Source organism: Dermochelys coriacea, chromosome 6 (assembly GCF_009764565.3).
Source record: "Dermochelys coriacea isolate rDerCor1 chromosome 6, rDerCor1.pri.v4, whole genome shotgun sequence".
Lineage (NCBI taxonomy): Eukaryota > Metazoa > Chordata > Testudines > Dermochelyidae > Dermochelys > Dermochelys coriacea.
The window spans coordinates 113,975,130-114,000,166 of record NC_050073.1 but is presented as its reverse complement, the minus strand read 5'-3'; the positions used below and the strand labels follow the sequence as shown (position 1 = coordinate 114,000,166).

General features: G+C 43.4%; 1 protein-coding gene across 5 annotated transcripts in view; it reads right to left on the bottom strand.

The window, feature by feature from the left end:
• Positions 1–1,918: 1,918 nt before the first annotated feature.
• The window catches only part of ESR2 (estrogen receptor 2), a 75,175-nt gene continuing 52,056 nt past the window's right edge, over positions 1,919–25,037 (bottom strand). For all 5 annotated transcript variants that reach the window (XM_043517645.1, XM_043517641.1, XM_043517644.1 and 2 more), the window contains 4 exons: positions 23,929–24,067; positions 22,294–22,427; positions 17,651–17,831; positions 1,919–4,980 (listed from right to left, as the gene is read on the bottom strand). In XM_043517645.1, coding sequence (XP_043373580.1) covers positions 4,791–4,980; positions 17,651–17,831; positions 22,294–22,427; positions 23,929–24,067 — 644 coding nt within the window. In that variant the 3' untranslated portion in view covers positions 1,919–4,790. The remainder of the gene's footprint in view (positions 4,981–17,650; positions 17,832–22,293; positions 22,428–23,928; positions 24,068–25,037) is intronic.

Below are 25,037 nucleotides of genomic sequence, written 5' to 3'. Positions count from 1 at the left end.
ACGCTTTCTACAAAACCAACTTCTATATATTCGACCTAATTTCGTAGTGTGACATACCCTTAGTCCCCAAGATGAGGCATATTAGTGCAGTAAGCAGTGCCCTAAGCATTAGTGTCTTTCTGAGAATAATCAATTGGCTTTTCTGACTTTTGCATATATGTTGCATTTTTGTATTTCTTTACATTTAATGTTTTTGCTGATCCAGGCTTGAGGATAGTCTACATGATTCAAACCAATTTTTCAGCAATACTGTATCAGTGGGTAAGAAAGAAGAGTGATTTTATCACCTCTTTCCCCATCCCTCTCTTCTCCACATTATACTATACTTATTTGATTTTGAAACAGATTACTTTTATCTTGTCTAGAGTGTCCGTATTTTTAGTTCTTTACATCTTTGTCAAATCCAGCCATTCTTTCCCAGTTTGTCATAAATGCCCATCTAAAGCTTTCTGCTAATTACTGATTTTAAATTGCTGACAGATAATATTCACTACAGATGCTATTAAGCAACTTTTGTAAGAGAAAATTTGAAGAAAATGAAAGATCTAAGGAAAATGTCATAGCCTACAATTTACCTTCATTACGTACAGTTCTATCACATTGCCAAGGTGATGTGATATAGAATATACAAGGAGCTTTTATCATATCTCAGAATGTCCCAAAAAAGTAAGTTGGAAAAGAACCTTACCAAGCTATCTTTCAGACTTTTGCAAAATAATTTTTACTCACAGTTGATTACAAAAACCCTTTCATAGCTTGACAGTGAAGTCTGGCTTCTGCTTTTTCACTGCAGGGTTACTTCCTAGGGCTGGGCTGGGCTGTTGAAAGAATTTTTTAAGATAAAGAATTATAAGTTTTGCAAATAGATGTGGTACATGAGGAAAAGCAAAGCAAATGAAAGTCTAACAACTTCAGGAATAACTATTTTACTCCTTAGGAAATTAGCTATTTCTCATGTGGATCATACGTTACCAATGGTTTATTTCTAATAAATTTCTATAATTTACTGGGTCTACTTTTAATAGTGATAGGAGAGAGTTTTTAGCTGCTGGGAGGTAGGCTGCATCAGGATCAGTTTAACCCACGAGTCACCCTTCATCCTTGCTGCCAAAAACAATATTTAAAGAGAATTTGATCCATGACATGGCATGTCAAGACAAACAATAAGAGAAAAATCAAGTTTGTGATTTAAAATGATAGTCACCTCCAGCTACACAGCTACTACTAGCAAAAAAAAAAAAAAAAATACATTACACATTGTATGATACTTGTTTATTTCACCACAAAAACCTACAATCCGAAGGAATACACATTACTGGAAAAATACCATAAGTCTATAGAAGTAAAAAGCAGCTGAGATAAGGTAATTTTTTCCACTTGATTTGGCATTCACAAAATATTTGAAAAGGCACCAAATTCTAAAAACATTTCAGTTTTAAACTTTCAGTGAAGGTACACATGTGAAACAGAATTTAGAATACAAAACTAAGGGAACAGTACAAATTCACAATAACTGTAGAGTATTAACAATTAATGGAGAACTGCTTTTCATGAAAGCAAACCACAAAAAAAAATATGAAAATCAATCCATTATTTAGCCAGTACCACAAAAAATGAGCATCTTGCTAATGTGTCAGTTTCTAAAAGCCTTGAGAAAACAAGAACTGATGGTGACCACAGCATACTAGGAATTTAGGTAATTCTTGGTAACAAAGATTGCAAAAAAATTTTTAAAGTGCGTAGATAGAAGTAAAGGCATAGAGATGAACTACAGCATCCTTTTTGAATCATTACAATTTATTATTAGCAAAACTTGATAAAAAGGAATGCGTTTTTTACATTGCCCACAAATTCACCTTTATTTACATGGCTAAAAATGTTAAATGAGTAAAAATATTTTGTCATTTCATTTTTTTTAAGATTTGTCAGTATATCTAACAGCTATTTTGTATTACTCAAATATACATACATTAAAATTATCTAAAACATAATGGTAATTCATCTTTAATATACAACAACGCTATCATTTATTATCAGTTATCTCAGATGAATTGTGGTCTTATATAGACAGTATATGAGGAGGTTACCCACCTGTGCAGTAACTGACATTCTTCGAGATGAGTGTCCCTGGGGGTGCCCCACTGTAGGTGTCGGTGCGCCCCTCTGCCATTGTTCGGAGATTTTTACAGCAGTACCCATATCAGCCGCGCATGCGCGGAGCCTGCCTCACATACCAGTCTTGTCTTAATAGTCCGCATGTGTGGCCAAACTCCTCCTCTACAACGGAGGCCGCCCCAGCTCCAAAGTAGAGGGGAGGAGGGTGGGATTTGGAGCACCCACAGAGACACTCATCTCGAAGAACGTCAGTTACTGCACAGGTGAGTAACCACCTCTTCTTCTTCTTCGAGAGGTGTCCCTGTGGGTGCTCCACTGTAGGTGACTGAAAAGCAGCATCTCTCAAGGAGGTAGGGAATTCGGATCTGAAAAGAATGCAGTTGATAGAACAGCTTTGCCCACATGCGTATCAGTGATGGGTCCCTGTGTAAGAGCATAATGTTTTGCAAACATATTTTCAGAAGCCCAAATGGCAGCACTGGAAATGTCCTTAAGGGGGACATTACGTAGAAAGGCCACTGAGGCTGCCATGGATCTGGTGGAGTGAGTCCTGATAAAAGTAGGGGGAGTCGCATTCTGTAGCCGATAACGGAGACAAATGCAACTCAAGATCCAGTTGGAAAGTCTGTGGTTAAAGACAGATGAGCCTTTAGAGCATTCTGCAATGGGGACGAATAGCTTGTCGGAACGCCTAAAAGTTTTAGTCCTATCCAAGTAGAAGGACAAAGCTCTGCACACATCTAAAGTGTGCATTGTAGATTCAAAGGAATTTGCATGTGGTTATGGAAAAAGGTAGGGAGATGGATAGGCTCATTGAAGTGGAAAGATGAGTGCACCTTCAGTAGAATTCTGGGGAGTATGCACAGAGGGTGACTTTGTGCTTAAAAAATATGGTGTATGGTGGATCCGCCATAAGGGCCTGATCCAAATCCCATAGAAATCACAGGAAAAGCTCCCCACTGACTTAGATGGGCATCAAATTAATCTCTAATTTAGTTTTATCACATACCTAAAATGACAATAATATACAACTGAACACTCTGGTATCTAGTCAAGTCCTTAATTTCCAGTGTTATCATCAAAGGCTAATGAATTTAATTCCAGCATGAAACAGAATTTACATAATCAAATGACAGAAAAAATATTTTCTTATTTTCCAAATGAGGCTGGGGGCCATATTATATGTCCTTTCAGACTCAATGCACCTTAGACAGCTGCAGAAATCAACAAGACAGACATTTTATGTGACTATATATTTAGTGACATGCCAATAACGAATTGCCACACATGAAGCAGTGCACTTCATAAGTGATCCGTCCGGTCACCCATTCCCAGCTTCTGGCAAACAGAGGCTAGGGACACCGTCCCTGCTCATCCTGGCTAATAGCCACTGATGGACCTATCCTCCATGAATTTATCCCAGAGGCATGTTTCCCCTCTCTCATTTAGGGTTCTTTTAGGAGGGTTGAAAAAGCATAACTTAGGGTAGAGCTTCCCTAGCAAAGCAAGTTGCATGTAACTTCCTCTTGAAAAGAAGAGAGCAAAACTGAGTCATGTAAGTAAAAGCAGATCCCAGCTGAGCCTCATCTCTATTTATGCTACCACTCTCTACAGTTATGTACACTGCATTTCCAGAACCCCTTGAACCTGACAATACAGCTGGACACTTCTGTACTCAAGATGGAAGTGACGGAAAGATTATGAAATTGCCTAGGAAACCATTTAAAAAAATAGTTCAGTGGACTGTTTCACATTATTTTTACTAATGCACATAATAAACATTAATTTCTTGATCCTTCATACCTACACATTAAGTCATTATAAATATACAAAACAACAGCACATTAATTTCAGTGACGACAATAAATTTTTAAAAATTTGAGAAAATGACTAAGCAGTCAAGTCAACCTTTAAGCAGATGAGTACCTTATACAAAGAAACAGTTCAAATACTAAAGAGTAGGCTCACAAAATAAAGAAACCTGTTTTTATGTTTATGGAGCTGGTCTTTAAAGTGGTCCCAGAACCAATTCTGAGTGGCTCAAATGAAGCCCGAGGAAGTATTTCTGTGTTCCATCTGCATCCATTGCATAATCATACAAGGAATAAACATTTAAATTTTACATGCGTCTTGGCACTTTAACCACGTTAACTGAAATGTAGGCATTTCCCCAGTGATCATCATCCTATACACATAAAAAAAATCCCTCCCATGTGATGTAACAGCTGTACATTTCATATGTTGATATATTGAAAGAAAACATAGTCCAGTGGTTAAAGCAAGAACTGGGAGTCAGGATACTATTCCCAGCTCTCCACTGACTTACTGTGGGTTCTTAAGCTAGTCACCTAGCTTCTCTCTACCTCAGTTTACCCTTTTTTTAAAAAGGGGTAATAATAATTTCCAATCTCACAGGGTATTGTGTTCATAAGTCTCAGAAAGCATTAGTGTAAGTGCAAAGTATGTCAGAAACATGGACAAGATGTGCTTCACACAATACAGGAGGTGATATACATACAGCCTTATCCAAGATAAACATGCAAATCAGAAAGATTAGAATAGGGCCACAAAAAGGTTGTCTAAGATTCATGAGACATATCAAGTTTTCGACAGCTCTAAATAATGTTGTTTTGCTTCAGTTTCCTACAAACCTGATCTTCCAGGTAATTATAAAGTTACTGTGCTGACATATTCCACGCATCATCTCTAGTATCAGTTTGTTCTGATGGGCCAAATTCAGAATCTGTGACTGCAGACTTTCTTTGGCCTCGAAGTGTGTGTGCATTCAACATTTCCAGCAACAAGTCATAGACTGGGACCACATTTTTACACTTCATGCTCAGAAGGTGCTCCATACCTTTGTTACTGTGAATAAAAACAATAATAAGTCAACACACTGAAGTGGTTTAAATACATTTAATCAGAGTGGGGTTTTAGGGCTGGGACGTAATGACAAGTTCAGAAGTCAACACCACCCCTCTTTTTTATTGATAGTTTCAAAATTGCTAAGGGCTTAACCATCTTCATGCTCAAAATCTCTTAACATAACAGCAAGATTATATCATTTTAACCCCAGTTAACAGGCTGCTGTGTACTGTCTCTTTAAATGAGCACCCAACTTAAGGTTTTGTGAGGGTTACAGTGAGAGTGGCTGAGCCCGGCAGAGAAATGCTTTTGTGGAGAACTCTGAGCTGGAAGGGTTGTTGAGGTCCCCCTGCAAAGAGTAACTTGGTGGTGGAAGCCAAGATGAGATCCTCGTGCTTGTCTGCTGGCTGTTAGTGCCAGGGCTGTGAGCCACAGCAGCATAGCATTTGAGATACCCATAATTGCAAGGCAAGTGTTGACTGAACCCCTTCCTGGCCTGGGTGAACCCCAAGGTGTCACACCATGGCAGATGAAAAGCTGAAAACGTTACTCAATTGCTTATGCACCAGGTCCACAGGATGGTATCTTCCTGGCACAGAGGAGTAGATCTGGCTCCTGCCTGTTTATAACATAACTGTGGAATTGTTAGTCATTAATCATATGCTCTTTGCTTGGATGTAAGGAACAAATGTAGCACGTGCTATTTGGATCACTGAGCTCCAATATGTTGATGTGTAAGTGAGACTCTTCTTGCGACTACATGCCCTGAGCTCCACCTGTGTCCAGATAATTCTTTCCATCCCAAAGTGGAAGCATCCATCACTAGAACCTTAGTATGGAGCAGTGAAGAAAAAGGAACATTTTTGCAGACTTGATATGGGTGGTTCTACCATTTAAGGAAAACAGGCTGTTTGGGGAAATCTGAACCACCATGTCTAGGTGATGTTTATTGGGTGGTAAGAACCATCCTAATAAACAACAAAAGCAAATTCCAGCAAATTGAGTCACAAATGTGTACAAAGCCATATAACCTAGCAATTTTACACGTTTTTACTGGTGTCCGAGGGCTTGTCTGTAGTTGATTTATGAGGAGAAATATATTGTCAAATCTGCTTCATAGCAGATATGCCCTCATTGTGGTGGAGTCTATAACTGACTCAAAAAAATGGAATTTAAAGAGGATTTGTCTTTGTTGGCATTGAGCCCCAAAATAGAGAACTGCTGTAGAATGTGATGTATGCTGTTTGTGATTTGCTGAGGAAAACTTCCCTGAATCAGCCAGTTGTCCAGGTATAGGTATTCTAAAATCCCCTGCCTTCTTAGAAAGAAAAGGAGTACTTGTGGCACCTTAGAGACTAACAAATTTATTAGAGCATAAGCTTTCGTGAAAGCTTATGCTCTAATAAATTTGTTAGTCTCTAAGGTGCCACAAGTACTCCTTTTCTTTTTGCGAATACAGACTAACACGGCTGCTACTCTGAAACCTGCCTTCTTAGGTGTGCTGCTACTGCAGCCAGACATTTTATAAATATTCTTGGGGCTGTTGACAAGCTGAACGGCAACCATATGTACTGGCTGTATGTCTGTCTTCCCACCTATGAACCTGTGTGCTGGATGGATGGAAATATGCATCTTCCAGATACAGAATGGCAAACCAGCCTAGAGGATCCAATTTAGGGATTATTGAAGCCAGGGTCACCATTCTCAGTGTGACCTGAGAAACAAAGGTGTTCAGATCTCTCAAATCCAGAATGAGATGTCAATCTTGAGAATTAGACAGCAACAGGAACAAAAACTTCTCCCATGAATTGAAGAGGAACGTTTCAGAGAAATAGAGGAGATAAAAGGAATTGCACCTCTTCATGTAATAGTCTCTCTTGGGAGGAGTCTCTGAAAAGGAACAGGGAAGGTGATCGTGGGATAGAAAGATCCTGGAACTGCATGAAGTAACCTTTTTATATCATCTATGGGATCCATTGGTTTGTGGTAATTTTGTCTTATTTTCAATGTTCCCAATGGGGTAGGGAACAGGTATAGCTACTCTGAGTGGTTTCTGACAGCTCTCAAAGTGACAAACTGTTTGGAAGACAGAAACAGCCTTATAGTGCTTGCATAGTGGAAGAAGGTTTCTGACTACCTCTTTCTGGATGGTTCAGCTGGTCTTTGATAAGGCTGGTGGTACGAAAACACAGAAGGTTATCTGGAATACATTTGATGTCTACAGGTTGTTTTCTTCTAAGCTAAGGAGCGTTCAATTCCCAAATACTGCAATGTAACTCGAGAATCTTTTAAAGAATGTAGTGTATAATCAGTTTAGCACTACAAAGTTCATTCCCTTCGAAGGGGAGTTCCTAGACTATATTCTGGACTTCTCTGAGAATTCCAGATGATTGTAGCTAGGATACATGGTAACTGCTGTTGCCATCAATCTAGTCTACATTATCTGATAAGCCTCTGTTCTTTCTTGAGCTGCTGTGACTGGGAGAACCTGGTGAAGGATCTGAATAGCTGCATCAATAGTAGTATGCAGAGAGGTCTATGTTGCAAGCTGACCTGTGATCAAAGATCTCACTGCCTCTTTTGATTCTACTGGAACTATCCAGTAAGTGACACCATTTGCCAGTTAAGATAATCATATTCTGAAAGGAGAACTTGATAAAAACGGCTACTTACCTTTCGTAATTGTAGTTCGAGATGTGTTGCTCATGTCCATTCCATTCTAGGTGTGCGTGTGCCCACGTGCGCAATCGTCAGAGATTTTTGCCTTAGCAGTAGCCGTAGGGTTGGCTGTGGTGCATGCTGGAGTGCCACGCTCATGCCACAGTATATCAGGCGCCACCAGCTCTGTGTCCTCTCAGTTGCATCTTGCCAACAACTCTGACAGAGGGGCAGGAGGACAGGTAGGTAACCATTTCTTATTGAGTGCTTGCTCATGTCGATTCCATTCTAGGCAACTCACAAGCAGCATCCACGGAGGTGGGCTCAGCGTTCACAGTCCTGCAGCTTGCAGCACTGCTCTGCCAAAGCCAGCGTCATCTCAAGCTTGCTGGGTCAGCGTGTAGTGCAACGCGAACATGTGGGTGGATGACCAGCTGGCAGCCCAACAGATTTCTTGGATCAGCACCTGCGCCAGGAAGGCTGCCAAAGATGCCAGTGCCCTAACTCAATGAGCTGTCATGATCGCCGGCAGAGGCATCTTTGCCAGCTCATAACAGTAGCAGATGCAGGCCGTGATCCAAGATGAGATTCTCTGGGCAAATACTGGGCAACCCTTCATCTTGTCTGCAACTGCAACGAACTGCGTTGACTTACGGAATGGCTTTGTTCTACCTATGTAGAAGGCCAGCACACATCTGACATCCAGGGTATGCATCCTGCATTCCTCATTCGTTGCATGAGGCTTTGGACAAAGGACTGGTAAGTATATATCTTGACCAATATGAAACTGGGAGACTACCTTGGGCGGATGCAGCTGGACGTTGTCCTTATAGAAGACCGTATAAGGCAGCTCCAACGTGAGTGCCCTGATCTCGCACACCCTATGGGTTGGGGTTATAGTGACCAGGAAGGAGCAGGAAGCCACGGGTTCGAAGGGGGGAACATGAGCCTTGTTGAACATGAGCACAAAATTCAGGTCCCAAAGGGGGGGGACTGGGTCCTGGACATGCGGGTAAAGGCACTCCAGACCTTTCAGGAACCATGCCATCATGGGATAGGCAAAGACCAACCTGCCTTGAAATAAGGGTGGAACGCCAAAATGGCCACCAGGTGTACCTTGACCAAAAGGTAGCGACAGGCCCTGGAGTTTAAGGTGCAGCAAAATAGTCCAGGATGTCCTGCAGCAGTGCCTCTTCCGCACGAATGTGTTGGGCTTGGATCGCCACATGACACTCTTCCACTTCACCACATAAGTAGCCCTGGTGGAGGGTTTCCTGCTGCCCAGCAGGACCTGTTGGACACCAGTGGAGCACACCCATTCGTCCACACTTAGCCATGCAGCAGCCAAACTGTCAAGTGCAGCATCACCAGATTCGGATGCAGCACATTGGCCGGATCTCCTGTCCCAGAACCAGGGCAAAGAGGTAGCTGCAGAGGGGTGGCTGTCGAAAAACTCAGCAGCATGCCGAACTGGTGTTGACGAGGCCACTTTGGGGCTATGAGGATAATGGAAGCTTTGTCCTGCTTTAGCAGGACCCTGTGGACCAATGGCACTGGCGGGAAGGCCACGGAAGCAGGAAAAGCATCAGACATGGAGCCCCTGTCACTGCCCTGAAGAGAACAGAACATGTGGCACTTTCTGTTCTGTCTGGATGCAAACAGGTCCACCTGAGAAGTCCCCCCGCATAGAAGATTAGGCTGAGCACCTCCAGATGAAGTGACCATTTGTGGCAAGATGAGAAGGTTGTGCTGAGGCAATCTGCCAGGATGTTCTTGGTGCCAGGTAGATGGGCAGCTACCAGATGAATGGTATGCCGCATACAAAAGTCCCAGAGGCTGAGCACCTCCTGACAAAGGGTCGAAGACCTGGTGCTGCTCTGCCTATTGATGTAATACATCGCAGCTGTATTATCGATCAGGACGTGCATAACCTTGCCTTTCAGTGGGGCAAGAACACCTGGCAGGCCAGGGGAACCACTCTGAGCTCCCTGAAATTGATATGTAGGGCTAGATCATTTTGTAGCCAGCGGCCCTGGGTATTGAGCCTGCCCAGGTGGGCTCCCCAGCCCAAATCTGACGCGTCTGAGACAGGATCGCAAAGGAAATTCCTTGCGGCATTGACCAGCCACCAGTCCAGGGACGGGAGGATGTGGCTAGGCACCATGACCGTTCAGTCCAGGTCATGTCTGCTGGGGACATAGACTGAGGCCAGCCACACCGGCAGAGACTGCACATAAAGTCGGGCATGGCTGACGACGTACGTGCACGTGGCCATATAGCCCCATCAGTCGCAAGCATAGTCTTGAATGGCTCTTTATGTGGGAGATCAGGTCCAACATGGCCTGGAAATGCACTTCCAGAAGGAAGGTCTTGGCCTGCGTGGAGTCAAGAACCACTCCAATAAATTCTATACATTGGACTGGTGTTAACGTGGACTTTTCTGTGTTTATTAACAGGCCCAGGTCACTGTAGGTGGACCGCACCAGATTGAGTCTTCTCTACACCTGCTCCAGAGACCTGCCCTTGATGAGCCAGTCATCAAGATAGGGGATGATCTGGACCCCTCAATGTCTCAGGTAAGCCACTACCAGTGCCATGCATTTTGTGAACACCCTGGGGACTGAAGACAGGCCAAAGGGTAGCTCTGGGAATGGCACCCAGACACTATGAAACGCAGGAATTGCATGTGTCCTGGGAATATGGAGACATGAAAGTAAGTGTCCTTTAAGTCGAAAGTGGCGTACCAGTTCCCTGGATCCAGGGAAGGGATAATGGAGGCCAGGGAGACCATGTGGAACTTCAACTTCTTGAGAGACTTGTTAAGGCCACACAGGTCCAGGATGGGCCTAAGGCCCCCTTTGGCCTTCGGGTTTAGGTAGGATTCAGGAATAGAATTCTCTTCCTGCCATGTCCCAAGGAACCTCCTCCACAGCCCCCAAGCCCAGGAGCTTCTCCTGAAGAGGGATGAGAAAGTGGGGGGTTGGGGGGGAAAGAGGGACAGACGAGAATTGCAGAGTATAGCCCCAAGCTACTACTTCCAGAACCCTGAGGTAACCTGCAATCAGGCCAAGCAGTAGGGAGAGAGGCAGTTGAGGAAAATGCGGGTAGGATCCGGCTGGCGGACTGGGGCACCACTCTCGGGCACACCCACAAAATGATCGGCCCCCTAGGGTGTTTGGCAGGCCCAGGCTGCACGGGTGAGTGGGATGAAGAAGGGCATCGGCAGCTAAAGCTAGCATGCCGTCTCCTAGTAGAGCCCTGACAGGATTGCCAGCGTCTTGGCGGTGGTGGCAGTTAGAAAGGCTTTCTGGCTGATTGTGGTGTGTGCATGCCCAACAAGTGAAGGGTAATTCTAGTGTCCTTCAACCCATGCAGCCTGGCGTCCGTTTGCTTGGAGAAGAGACCAACTCCCTCAAAGGGGAGGTCCTGAATTGTGGTCTGCATCTCCTAGAAGAGGCCCGCTGTTTGGAGCCAGGAGCTGCATGACCACCGCCAATGTGACCACCCTGCCACTGAGTCCACCACATCCCATGCCATCTATAGGGAGCATCTGGCCGCCACAGTACCCTCCTCTACCAGGCCACCAAACATTTGTGCCAGACCCTCAGAAAGGGATTCCTGGGACTTTCCAAGACTGTCCCAGAGATTGAAATTGTACTGTCCAACAGGGCCTGATGATTTGCCCCACGGAATTGCAGGCTGGCAGTTGAATAAATTTTCCTCCCAAATAAAGTTTCTTGGCCTCTTTGTTTTTGGGAGTTGAGGAGTGAACCTGCTTGTCCTTCTTGGCCTCAGACACAACCAGCAAGCCTGGGGTTGGGTGGGCATAAAGGTATTCAAAACCTTTGGCCAGAATGAAATACTTTTTCTTGGCCCGTTTTGAAGTGGGAGGGATGGAGGAAGGGGTCTGCCACAGGGCCTTGGCTATCTTGAGAATCCCATCATGCACAGGCAGGGCAACCCAGGTGGGTGTAAAGGCCGAGAGGACACTGAAGAGGGTGTCTGCCTGCTCTGCCATCTCCTGCACCTCGAGCTCTTGGCTACGTGCCAGAGAAGGGTTTGAGGCTTTCTGAAGTCATCCAGCAGGCAAGCTCTCAAAGGTCCCGCAACTGCCTCATCCGGGGAAGAGGAAGAAGACTGGACTGCTGGGGGAAGTGCCACGGTCTCGACCACCATCAGAGAAGGAGGTGGGCACAGGTTCCTCCACCCCAACCTCAGAACTGGCATCCAGTACTGGGTCCAGTGCCGGCGGTGCCACTGACCAATGCTGTGACAGTCACCAAGGAGTGCTGCGAAGGGGGCATAATCATGACCGGTACGCCCCACATGCTCCAATAAGGCCACTGCATTGGCCACTAGCCATGCTGCCACTGTGGTGCCACAGACTGGGTGTGATCCAGTGCCCAATCTTGCCGATGGGACGTGGGCGATAGGTTGAACTGGCCCTCCATATCTGAGGAACTACCTTCCGGCAACCAGGGAGGAGCCGCTGACGCCTGCGTTTGCTTACTGGTCATGGCTACTGGCGTCCATTTGACCAGGTGTAACAGACTGGTGACGGTACTGGGGAGAGTGGTACTGGTGCTGGGGAGACTGGTACGGAGACAGGGAACATTCCCACTGTGCTGGCACTCAGGACCGACACCTGGAAGATGACCAGCAAGAGGATGAGTGGCGCCGGGAATAGTAGGGGAGACTGTCGACCCCATGGCAGTGAGTAGCGCCAAGGGGATCTGGGCAACAGCCTGGATGACAGACTATGCATCTCGGACCTGCACGGGGATCCTCGACACCGTGGAGAAGATAGTTATCTTCTGTCTGGCAACCAGCTGTGTCCCCCTGTCCCCTGAGGGGTCTTGACAGGCTTGCCCTCTTGGGGAACCTTAGTCAGGTCCTGCGACACTGTAGTTGTCATTGGAGCAGGTGGAGACCTGTGCGCTCTCTGCACTTGGGGAGCCTGGGATGACAATGGTGCAGGCAGGGGTGTCAGTTCCATACCGCTCCTGGGAGTCGGTGGTGGACCTTTAAGGGGGCTGAGAGCCCCAACCAGGGAGACACGATCACATGGCGCCATAATAGCCTGACAGCCAGGCCCAGGTTCCTTGATAGATCATAGAATCATAGAATATCAGGGTCGGAAGGGACCTCAGGAGGTCATCTAGTCCAACCCCCTGCTCAAAGCAGGACCAATCCCCATTTTTTGCCCCAGATCCCTAAATGGCCCCCTCAAGGATTGAACTCACAACCCTGGGTTTAACAGGCCAATGCTCAAACCACTGAGCTATCCCTCCCCCCCACTGAGCTATCCCTCCCCCAAGATGACCCTTGGGCCTTTTGCTTGGTGCTGAGGAGCGCTTCTTGGCCTTTTTCTTTGGTACCAGCAATGGCGAATGGTGCCAGGAGGAGCCAGGTGCCAGCCATGCCATCCTGTTTCTTTTGGGTGCCGGGCCAAAAGTTTACAGATCTGGCACAGATCCTTAATGTGTGACTCCGCCAAGCACTTAAGGCAGCTGCTATGTGGTCACTTACATTCATAGGCCTGTTGCAGTCTGAGCAGGGCTTAAACCTGGGAGACTGGGGCATGTCCCACCTGGGTCAAAGTCCCCACTGGGACCCTAAATAACAATAAAAACTATTTAACACTACTCTATGCAAACTATGTACAAAGACCCTAAAGCGCGAAGTTCAAGGAGGAGAAACTGCTAGCTCTTGCTAAGCGAGAAAGGCACTCCGACTGACCACCACAGGTGGTAAAAAGGAACTGACAGGATGTAGGGCCGGCGGTGCCTGCTATACCGCGGCATAAGCACCTGCACTCCAGAGGGCGCCTCAGCCAACCCTACAGATACCACTAAAGCAAAAGTCTCCAATGGCCATGCACATGGGTGCGCACATACCTAGAATGGAATCGACATGAGCAAGGACTCAAAGAAGAATTAGTTATTTTGAGTTGCAGACTAGCTCTTCCTTCCAAAAAGGTCTAGCCATTTTGGCTTCTTTTCTTTGGGGATGCATTTGGAAGCCTCTTGTTCTCTCCAGAGCTGCTGACACTCTGGGAGAACCTGGTGAAGGATGTGAATAGATGCACTCAAATCCCACAGAGGGGTCTTGGTATCTTCTGTCTTCCTTTTTTGAAGTCATGGGTATGGATGCTAGCTTTTGGCAGAGTAGCTGGGGAGGTTCTAAAAGGCCTTCACTAATAGGCATTGAGTCTTTCATGCAAAGACAAAATAACCAATAATTCATGAGCCTTTTCCTAGACCGTCTACAGGAATCTCCAGCACTTTTGTCATCCTGCAAAGAAGGCCTTGAAATACCCTACAGTCATTAGGTGGAGAGGAAATAGATGGCATGACAGCTTCTTCTGGGAATGAAGATGATATACTAGTTGGAACTGCATCAGAGGACTTCTGCTAAGATTGCTGCTCTTCTGGAAGTTGAGCTGAGAAGGCTGTTTTGGTTGTGCCCTTACCAACTTCTGTGACAAGGGAGACCTGGTTCTTTATGTGAAAAGCAGCTAGGTCTCCTTGCTTAACGAAGACCAGTAAGACCAAAGAGCAAGACCATATGAGTAATATGCAAATGGACAAGGGATGCATACCAGGTATTCCCTAGAGGGTCCCCTATATTCCCTATGCCTGCTCTGACTCCCAGCCCTGAAATCTCTATCACAGTATCAGAACAGTAAAGATCATAGAGTCGCACTCTAGGAAAATAGGAAGGTGAGCTACACCCATGAATATCAGAGGCAGAAGAAGAGTAGGAATACTCTTCTTACAGGAGGAGAAGCAGACCTTGCAGAACCTGAGGGCTGGAGTAGGAGGATATTCCTAACCAGTGCACAGAATAGTCCTTCTTCCGAAGCTGTAGTGCCAGCTCAATGGTCTTCACTGAGGAAGAAAGCAAAAAGGGATGATGCAAGCAGGGCTGAAAAATTGCCTGGGATCATAAATCTCAATGCCAATCGCATTTGTACCAAGAGAAAACTAAATACAATTGTCACTGGGGTGGCAATACCAACGTATTGGTACCAGAAGCATCAGTTTTAGGGCTGATAGCCCCCTTAATAGTACAGCAAGACTTTTGGTGGTATCGTAGAGTCTAATGTCAGAGAGAGAATTGTTTTCAGCTGGTAACAAAGATCTAGCTTCAGGGTCTTACAGGTGCCAAAGGGACCTTCGTCAGACCGCAACCTGCCTTTTTTTAAAGCAGAAAGAGGAAACTTGTCTTTCTTCTGGTTCTCAAGCAATTTAGGCTACGTCTACACTATGAGCTCGGGTGAATTCCCCTGCTCGTGTACACATACTCATGCAAGCTCAATAGCCAACTAGTCTCACTTGCATGGGTAGTGGCAGTGAAGGCACAGCTGAGCCATGCAGAGTACAAATCCACCTGAAACCAGTGGGTATGTACTCAGCACAGCTCAGCCATGTCGCCACAGCTGCTAGCTGTGCGACCGTGGCTATACTATTTATGCCCATGCTAGCTCGATGAGAACTAGCGTGAATACGTGTACATAAGCAAGGGAATCATATGCCTAGCTCATAGTGTAGACATAGCCTCAGATGGAAACCTGCTTCTATGCTTTTTGGAGAAAGAGTGCTGAGACCTCTTTCTTTCATGGTGGGAGGAGGGAATTATACCAGCATCAGCAGAAGAATGCTTTGATGAAGAAGCAGGAGCTCTAGAAGTTAAGACAGAGAAAATAGCTGACAGGGCACTTTTTAAGGAGGACTGCTCAGAGCCCAAAGTATCCTGCCTTCCTGGTCTAAGACAGCCCTCACAGAAGACAGAGGTAGTACCTTACATAGGAGGAAGAGCTTTTACTTGAGCATCTCTCACTTTCATTGTTCATTTAAAAAAACTAAAGAGAAAGCACATTTCTCAGTGATATGTCCCCGACCCTCACTGAAAGAATAAACATTCTGAGCACCAGTTATTAACGGGAACAGCTGCCTCACATGATGAACAATACTTAAAACCAGGATATTATTGATCAACCATGAAGCTGAAGAAAAACATAAAAGAATTCACCTAACTTACACTACCTAGCTAACCCTAAACTATGGTAAGAGAACTACATACAAATACTAGTGGAGAAGTGCAAGAGCCAGGGACACTTCTTTCAGTCCCATCTTGCAGCCACAGACACTAAAAAGAACGGACAGTCAGCTGGTTTCTCTTTATGCCCTTGGGCATGTGATGTGTAGGCGTGACCCAATGGATGCTGCTGGTCAAAAGATTCTGTTCTTTTGATTCAGAGGGCACACATGTATCAGAAATGGCATACATATAGGAAAGCACTCAAAAAAGAATTTTGTATTCCACACAAAGTCATGACTGAAGGCTGAGCGGTTCAGGGAGATATAGTAGCGTCCCATGGGATGGGCATCTGTTGTCTTACAGGAAGCACATACACATGCCCACACTTTCTAAACCATTCAGCAAAATAATATTTGATTTTGAAAAAAGAACTAAAAGAAGAAATCAGACTTTAGGCCAGGGACTGACATGAATGCCAAAGCACACTTGACCTGGTGATTCATCAAACAGCATTGGAAATTTCAGAATGATTTTGAAGGAGACACATTACTGTTCTTTTAGACAGAAGGGAAAAAAAGTGAAAGAAGTGAAGTGCTAAAAAAATATTAAAAGGATGTACTATTTGGAGGATATATAGAGAGGATTTATTTAAAATAATGAATTATAGATATAAGCAGGGTCTGAATAAATGTTTCCCCGACAGCTAACTGGGAGGGGTAGAGACTTTGGGTGTGTTTATGTAAATCCAGTTTGCTCTGCTTACCTATTCAACAGATACAGTGATGACAAAGTGATCAACTTTGGCTGGTGTTGGGTACAAATCACCTTAGTACTAAATGCAGGGGTAGTGAAATATGGTTACCAATGTTGTAATTATTGTAGGAATACAGAAAAGCAGGACTGTGCTTAGCCTGTCTCAAATGAGGAGGCCACCCTCATTTGAAAGAGCCTCAGTAAGCCAGGGGCACAAATGTCAGAGTCCTAGGAAAGTAAGAGAGGTAGGGACAGGTATCCCACCAAGGAGGCTGCACACCCTCATCAAGGGTCTTCCCTAGATTGGTTTAACCTTTTCCTTCCCACTGTTCAAAAAATAGTGCTTAAATAATAGGCTTCGTAGGAGCTTGTTTGTTATGTTAAATGCCCAATCAAAGCTGAAATCAATTGTGGTAGGACTGTGTTTCTGCCCTGCCTGCTAAGAAATCACAAAGATGAAATCACTGAGCTGGGCAGTATTTCTGCCCAGCCTGCAAAGAGCTGAAAATTACTAAGAAACTGATGTGCAGAGGTCACACCAGAGAGGCAGGTGGCAGCAGACAGCGACTGACATCTGGTGAACAAGTAGCTGGTGTGGCGGAGAGGCGCAGCAAGAGCAGTGAGCAGGCAGCCAGCAGGGCAGTGGTGGAGAGGCACAGCACGAGCAGCCAGCAGGGTGGCTGTTGGCGAGGCGCAGCAAGAGTGGTGAGCAGGTGGCCAGCAGGGCAGCTGCAGAGAGGCGTGACAAGCAGCCAGCAGGTGGAGAGGCGTAGCGAGAGCGGTGAGCAGGCGGCCAGCAGGCGCGGTTGGTGAGCAGCCAGGAAGGTGGCTCGCAGAGAGGGGTGGCAAGCGAGTGCCCAAGCAGTGGAGCAAGTAAGGTACTTCTTTACCCCACCCGGGGATGGAGGTGAACTCTGCAGATGCACCTCTGACCTCTGGGTCTGCACTGACCAAGGACAGCAACTGTGAGGGGGATACAGAGAAAGGTTGGGCACAGGAAAGGGATTTTTGGGTTGATGGACTTAAGAACCTGAGGGGAAAAGGACATTACCCCGCCTACTTGGGGGATGGGTCTTTTACTCATGGTTTATGTTTATGAACCGTGTTTGTGGTGTTTTCCTAAATTAATGCTGAGTTACTTGCCTCCTTTTATTAAAAGTTTCTTTAACAACAAATATTAAAACTTGAAAGAGTTGCATAATTCTGTTAAATATACCTTGCATGCCTGACATGAGAAAGTAACATCAACAAGTTAGCCAAACGAGTTGTCTGTTGCTGAGATGGGATTCCACTCTTTGCAATAACCCACACCAAAGCATCAGTTACTGCATTAAGCAAGTGATGTAGCTTCCTGTTGCTTTCAGGTTCTTCCGCAGCAGCTGATAATGGAAACATACCTAAACAAAGAGAAGACAGAAAAGCATTACAACTCACCAGAAAAAACATGAGCATGGATTGCCTTTGGATGCTAGTTTTCAATAGAATTAAATAAAATAAATTCCAAGTCCTATTAAAATTGTATGCTATGATGCTTCACGTTAGATCTCTATCTCTGATAGAAACTTTTTTACTCATCAATTCTGTCATGTCATTTGCATAATTAAGTATGCAATCTTACAACTACAACAACAACAATTGGCTTCTAATATCTTCTAAAGATAGAGGGCCAGATTCTACCAACTGTATGCAGAGACATTAAAAAACTGCATTTACTGATAGGTTTCAGAGTAGCAGCCGTGTTAGTCTGTATTCGCAAAAAGAAAAGGAGTACTTGTGGCACCTTAGAGACTAACAAATTTATTAGAGCATAAGCTTTCGTGAGCTACAGCTCACTTCATCGGCTGCATTTGGTGGAAAAAACAGAGGGGAGATTGATATACACGCACAGAGAACATGAAACAATGGGTTTATCATACACACTGTAAGGAGAGTGATCACTTAACATAAGCCATCACCAGCAGCAGGGGGGGGGAAAGGAGGAAAACCTTTCATGGTGACAAGGAAGATAGGCTATTTCCAGCAGTTAACAAGAATATCTGAGGAACGGTGGGGGGGTGGGGGGGAGAAATAACATGGGGAAATAGTTTTACTTTGTGTAATGACTCATCCATTCCCAGTCTCTATTCAAGCCTAAGTTAATTGTATCCAGTTTGCAAATTAATTCCAATTCAGCAGTCTCTCATTGGAGTCTGTTTTTGAAGCTTTTTTGTTGAAGGATAGCCACTCTTAGGTCTGTAATTGAGTGACCAGAGTGACTGGTTTTCAAAAACCAGTTGGAGAACACTTCAATCTCTCTGGTCACTCGATTACAGACCTAAGAGTGGCTATCCTTCAACAAAAAAGCTTCAAAAACAGACTCCATCGAGAGACTGCTGAAGTAGCCTAAGTGAAACTCAGATGCTTTCAACTGGATAAATAAAAATCAGAAAACAATGGCCAATCATTTTTAAATAAAAAAGCTTTCAGAGCATGCAAAATAAAATGTAAACTTAAAATCTGTCATTTCCACACATAGTATCCATATGCCTGTCTGCAATTTGTCATGCATTGACATGACATATTTTAATGCCAAGAGCTATATAAGTACACCATTTCATCCAAGAAGTTATATGGAAGCACATAGTATCAGACTATGGGCTAAATCCTGCAGTCCTCACTACTGTAATTTAAATGGGAGCATCCCCTAAGTAAGGACTGCAGGATTTTGGTTTGGGGGTTTTTTAACTATGATTTTCTTAATCCACTGAAACTATTTAAAAATACCAATTTCTAAATGGGCATTTCATCATTACGATAGCTATCGCTTTCAGGCCAGTTATGCAGCCTATATGCTGGAAAATCTTCCACAGACTTGATTGGGAGATTTGTCTGAGAGACTGCCATAGAGCTGGGGCCTTCAAGGATTAACAGAGTACCCACAGCATAGTTAGCACATATTCAACATTTGTAAAATTAAACATACATCTAATTTCAAGGTTTACTTAGCTTGTCCTTTCCCAAAATTCCCAGTACCGTATATGTCTTTCTTCTTGTCCTTGTCTAGCCTGGCCTTGTAAAAATAATCATACAGGCATGGGATATGATTACTGAGTTTAAACTGAGGAGCTTCCGCAAGATACCTAAAACACCCTGACCATATAAGGGCCCTGTAAGAAAACAAATTATTTAAGGCAGTGAGTCCCAAAGGAAAGGAAAAGAAAAAGAAAAATAATAGCCCCACAGCTCTGCCTCCCAAAAGAGTACTCTGACTGGTTTGAGATCACAGCTTCCAGGGAGAAATGCTCTCTCTCTCTCTCTCTCTCAGGGTGGGATTTTCAAAAGCACAAAAGTGATTTAGGAGTCTAAGTACCATAGACTTGTGCTTCTAAATCAAGTAGATGCTTTTAAAAATTCTACCTTAAATGCTTCCATGTTTAAAAAAAGATCATGCCAGCCCATCATCCTATACATGTTGACAGGATATTATGTTCCTCTTCTGTTTTGCCCTCAGATTAAATGGAAGGAGCCTTATACAAATAATACAAACACTTGTGAATACCTATGGTTTTTAGGCCCACACAGAGATTTAGGAGACAGTACTGAGTTCTCTTCAATTGTATCTCATTTAATTTTACCATTTTAATGGCTAGCTTTTTTTCCTAACATGGCTGTTTTACAACCATCAGATTTTTGTGCATCTGAACAATTCTTTAACAAGCTTGACTTTTTTGTACTCGTGAAATGGATTTGATCATATATTTAGATTATTAGATGAGCAAGACTCTTAAAACAATGTGTTGACAAACTTTCTAAATAAAAGGATAAAATTCTGTTTTCTGTTAAAATACTGGTATTTTACTTATTTATGGATAGACAACAGCTGGACAAAAGGATCTCTGATTCCCCTTCAGAATTATGCTGAAGCTGCATACTGAAAATAGTAGATGTAAACAATATCATTTTATTTATACAGATGTTGTTTTGGGTCACATCACTACACGATGGACTCTGGGATGAAATGATTACAGCAAAGTCTGCCAAGAACAAGGCCAATATACCGGTGGTTCATATAGACATAGAATATCAGGGTTGGAAGGGACCTCAGGAGGTCATCTAGTCCAACCCCCTGCTCAAAGCAGAACCAATCCCCAACTAAATCATCCCAGCCAGGGCTTTGTCAAGCCTGACCTTAAAAACCTCTAAGGAAGGAGATTCCACCACCTCCCTAGGTAACCCATTCCGGCGCTTTACCACTCTCCTAGGGAAAAGTTTTTCCTAATATCCAACCTAAACCTCCCCCACTGCAACTTGAGACCATTACTCCTTGTTCTGTCATCTGCTACCACTGAGAACAGTCTAGATCAATCCTCTTCGGAACCCCCTTTCAGGTAGTTGAAAACAGCTATCAAAACCCCCCTCATTCTTCTCTTCTGCAGACTAAATAATCCCAGTTCCCTCAGCCTCTCCTCATAAGTCATGTGCTCCAGCCCCCTAATCATTTTTGTTGCCCTCCGCTGGACTCTTTCCAATTTTTCCACATTCTTCTTCTAGTGTGGGGCCTAAAACTGGGCAAAGTACTCCAGATGAGGTGTCACCAATGCTGAATAGAGGGGAATGATCACGTCCCTTGATCTGCTAGCAATGCTCCTACTTATACAGCCCAAAATGCCACTAGCCTTCTTGGCAAGAACAGCACACTGTTGACTCATATCCAGCTTCTCGTCCACTGTAACCCCTAGGTCCTTTTTTGCAGAACTGCTGCCTAGCCATTCGGTCTCTAGTCTGTAGCGGTGCATGGGATTCTTCCATCCTAAGTGCAGGACTCTGCACTTGTCCTTGTTGAACCTCATCAGATTTCTTTTGGCCCAATTCTCTAATTTGTCTAGGTCCCTCTGTATCCTATCCCTTCCCTCCAGTGTATCTACCTCTCCTCCCAGTTTAGTGTCATCTGCAAACTTGCTGAGGGTGCAATCCACACTGTCCTCCAGATCATTTATGAAGATATTGAACAAAACCGAGGACCGACCCTTGGGGCGCTCCACTTGATACCAGCTACCAACTAGACATGGAGCCATTAATCACTATCCGTTAAGCCCGACAATCTAGCCAACTTTCTATCTACCTTTTAGTCCATTCATCCAGCCCATACTTCTTTAACTTGCTGGCAAGAATACTGTGGGAGACCGTGTCAAAAGCTGCTAAAGTCAAGGAACAACACGTCCACTGCTTTCCCCTCATCCACAGAGCCAGTTATCTTTTCATAACTTCATGTTATGTAAGAGAATGTAAACCAGGGGTGTAGTTCTCAAAAATATTTTGCGGATCATCTGAAATCTTTAAATTATTTCTGCTGATGAATTATAATGAAAAGAAAATCAAACACCACACAGCTTATTTCATTTAAGTTGCTTTGGCCGTATCTGAGGTAACTGTGGTATCAAGGGAGTGAAGGGGACACAGATGGCAGTCCAGAGGGGCTTACCCACATCACAAATGACCTGATTCAGAAGGATAGGAGCAGAATTTCCCACTGATCAGGAAGCTCCAGCAATTTTAAAAAGACAAGCCTCTGACCTTTCTGTGGGCCATAAACTCCACTCCCTGATGAGAGCTTACAGACTTTTGAGTCCCTTTACCAGGTTTTACCCTGGAATGCCACCCAAAAATAGCTGTCTAATAATAATAAAACTTAGGACTTGACTGAATATACCAAACAAAAAGCCATTAAAATTTTAGCAACAAAAAGCACTTTCTATTTTTTTTTTCTTTCTTTTTCAATGGTTCACATGTCCTTGGATATTTTTGCCAATTTTAGACACAGATTTTTCCCCTAAATAGTCAGCACAACTTGACATACCTCAAGGGCAAATATGTACTCACTGGAATTGAGAAGAATCATAGCCTTGACACACAGATACTCCTTGTGCTGTAATTTCAGCTCTCGAAATCTTGATGTTGTGGCCAGGAGCATGTCAAAGATTTCCAGAATTCCTTCTACACATTTCCCCTCATCCCTATATCAACATAGAACAAAGAGATGATCCCCCTGTCCAAAAGAGCTTACAATTTAAATACAAGAAAAGAGACAACAGATAGAGACAGGGGAGTACAAGGAAACAATTAGACAATATTGGTCAGCATGATCGACAGCGATCTCAGCTCACTAGCTGCCTGTGGTCAAGTTTTTTTGTAGGCATCACGGCAAAGGAAAATTTTAAGGAGAGATTTGAAGGACAAGCTATCATTGATTTAAAAGAGAAAAGTGAACTTTACAAAATAACTTTGAGAAGGTACAATCCCTACAGTAGCTGAAGATCTCCATAAAAATCAGATCACAGACCACATATAACTTCTGGAAAACTTTTTTTTAATTTACAGAATACCCTTAATGTCTGCTGAGCCAGGCTCTGCCCTACCTTGCAGAGAGGAGGGAATGTATACAACAGGCAATCCATATTCAGAACATACCTGCTTCTATAAAAATCCAGTGCATAAACACATTTTTCTTAGTAATTTCTTTAGCATTGTCTTGAACAAAGCATATCCTTGAAATGATTTTTATGTAAGTAAATAAACATTTATGCCATATCATTTGGTAACAGAATTTGTTTCCTTTGCTACAGAATCAGTACTGCCTTTTAACTATCTGCAGCCTATAAGATGATGCCTTGTATCTCACTCAGGCACATTACAGTTACAGATCTGAATTTTTGCTTTTTTCCCCCAGAGGTGCAAAGTGCTTAAGACACAATATTTTAGGGCCAGGTAGGTGAGTAGATTACTTCATTGACTCTTCACCTTTGGGAACCTAGCGCCCAATTTCTGATTAGGTCTTGCAGAGAATTGTTCATATTACATCACATCCAACTGGCACACACTGCTATGCAGATGCCTGAAAATGTCAATATGGTCACTTGTAACATATCGAATTAACTCAACTGAAGAAAAGTTTTCAGTTTCTTTTATTTAAATAACACAGAGACATACAGCTATTCCTTACTTCACTAACATTGCAACGCCTGATATTTTTTCCATATTTAGAAAAATTAGTGTACTATAATGATACTGCAAATGGAAAATATGCTATAGAAGTATATTTAGGTGGGGATCAGATGATATGTTTTGGTAAAATGTCTAGTCTTTCTTGGGGAAATCTAGTAGCTATAAAAATTAATTTTAAATTTTAAATTGTGTTTTTTAAAAATTTGGTAAGTGTCTAGAGCTCTGGACAGACACTACAGAAATCAGCAAATACTGGTATGTTGAACATAATCATTTATGACGGGAATTATTAAGGAACTCACAAGTTTGATCCACCTGACAATATTATTTTTGTCTAGAGTTCCTGATCTACTGGAGAGATTAGGAACCTCATGACATTATTTTTTACAGTATCATTTACTTGCACTTTCATATGTGAAATGTTAATAATATCCCTAATGGCTATATGCTCCCTTCTACCATATGCTGAAATTAAACATACATCAAAAGAGACTAATTTATATTTTTCCTCACCTCTCTAATACAAGATCTGGTGCAAAACTTAGTTTGCCAGGATAATCAATCGACCTCCACATCAGACCCACCATTAAAACTTCCATCCAACAACTCTCCAAGAGCCTTACTTGGTCATACAGACTGAGCTCTATGAAGCCTAAAACAATGAAATAGCAACATCAGACATGTCCCCCTATTTGTTTCATTAATTTGGAAAAAAGAAAAGGTTAAAAAGAGAGCACAGAAAATCTCAAACACTAGAAGAAAATAGTCACAAGTTATATGTTGTGGAGAAAACTTACCACAAAACAGTTTTAAAATCATGAAGAATCATACCTGTGCTACTGCTTTTGCATATAGGATGAAATTCCTCTGTATGCACAGAGCCATCTCTAGGTCTACACACCTGTCTGTGCAAGGTAAATTCCTATTAGCAGCAACAAAGGAACAGAAGAAGCAGAAGCAGAGTGTAACTCGTTAAATTCCATTCTACTGCTCCTACTGGGGAGCTGATCCTCCACTACTGCTCCTAGTAGGACGCTGCTGGATACAGAGGATGATTAAGAGAAACAACAACAGAGATAAACAGGGGTGAGAGAATACACAAAGAGAATTAAAAATGGAAGAAAAAAAAAAAGGATGGTAAAATGTAACGAGGCTCAAAAATCAAGGAGGTACAAACAGAACAAGCGACCAGACCAGTGGTCCAATCTCAGTGCCCCCGTGTTCACAACCAAGCTTAAGTCTTGTCAAACCTGGATATCTACAGTTAGGCAACTAAACAAGGTGCCTGACTTCCAAACACCCATAATTCCTCTAAAACCCCATAGTGGAAAATCATGAAGTAACCTGACCATAGATGCAGTTTGTTCCTAACCCATTTCAATCAGATTAGATTTTTATATCATGAGATTTTATAGCCACTCAGGTTCTTGTTATCCTGCCTAATATATCTGTGGATGTTCCCATTATTCATAAAAATGTCCAATTCCTTTTTTAATCTACTCAACTATTGGACCTGATGTATAGTGGTAATGAGTTCCACATGTTCCTATACATTTTGTAAAAAGTATTCCTTTTGTGTACGTTTTAAATGTATTGCCATTCAATTTCATTCAATAGCACCT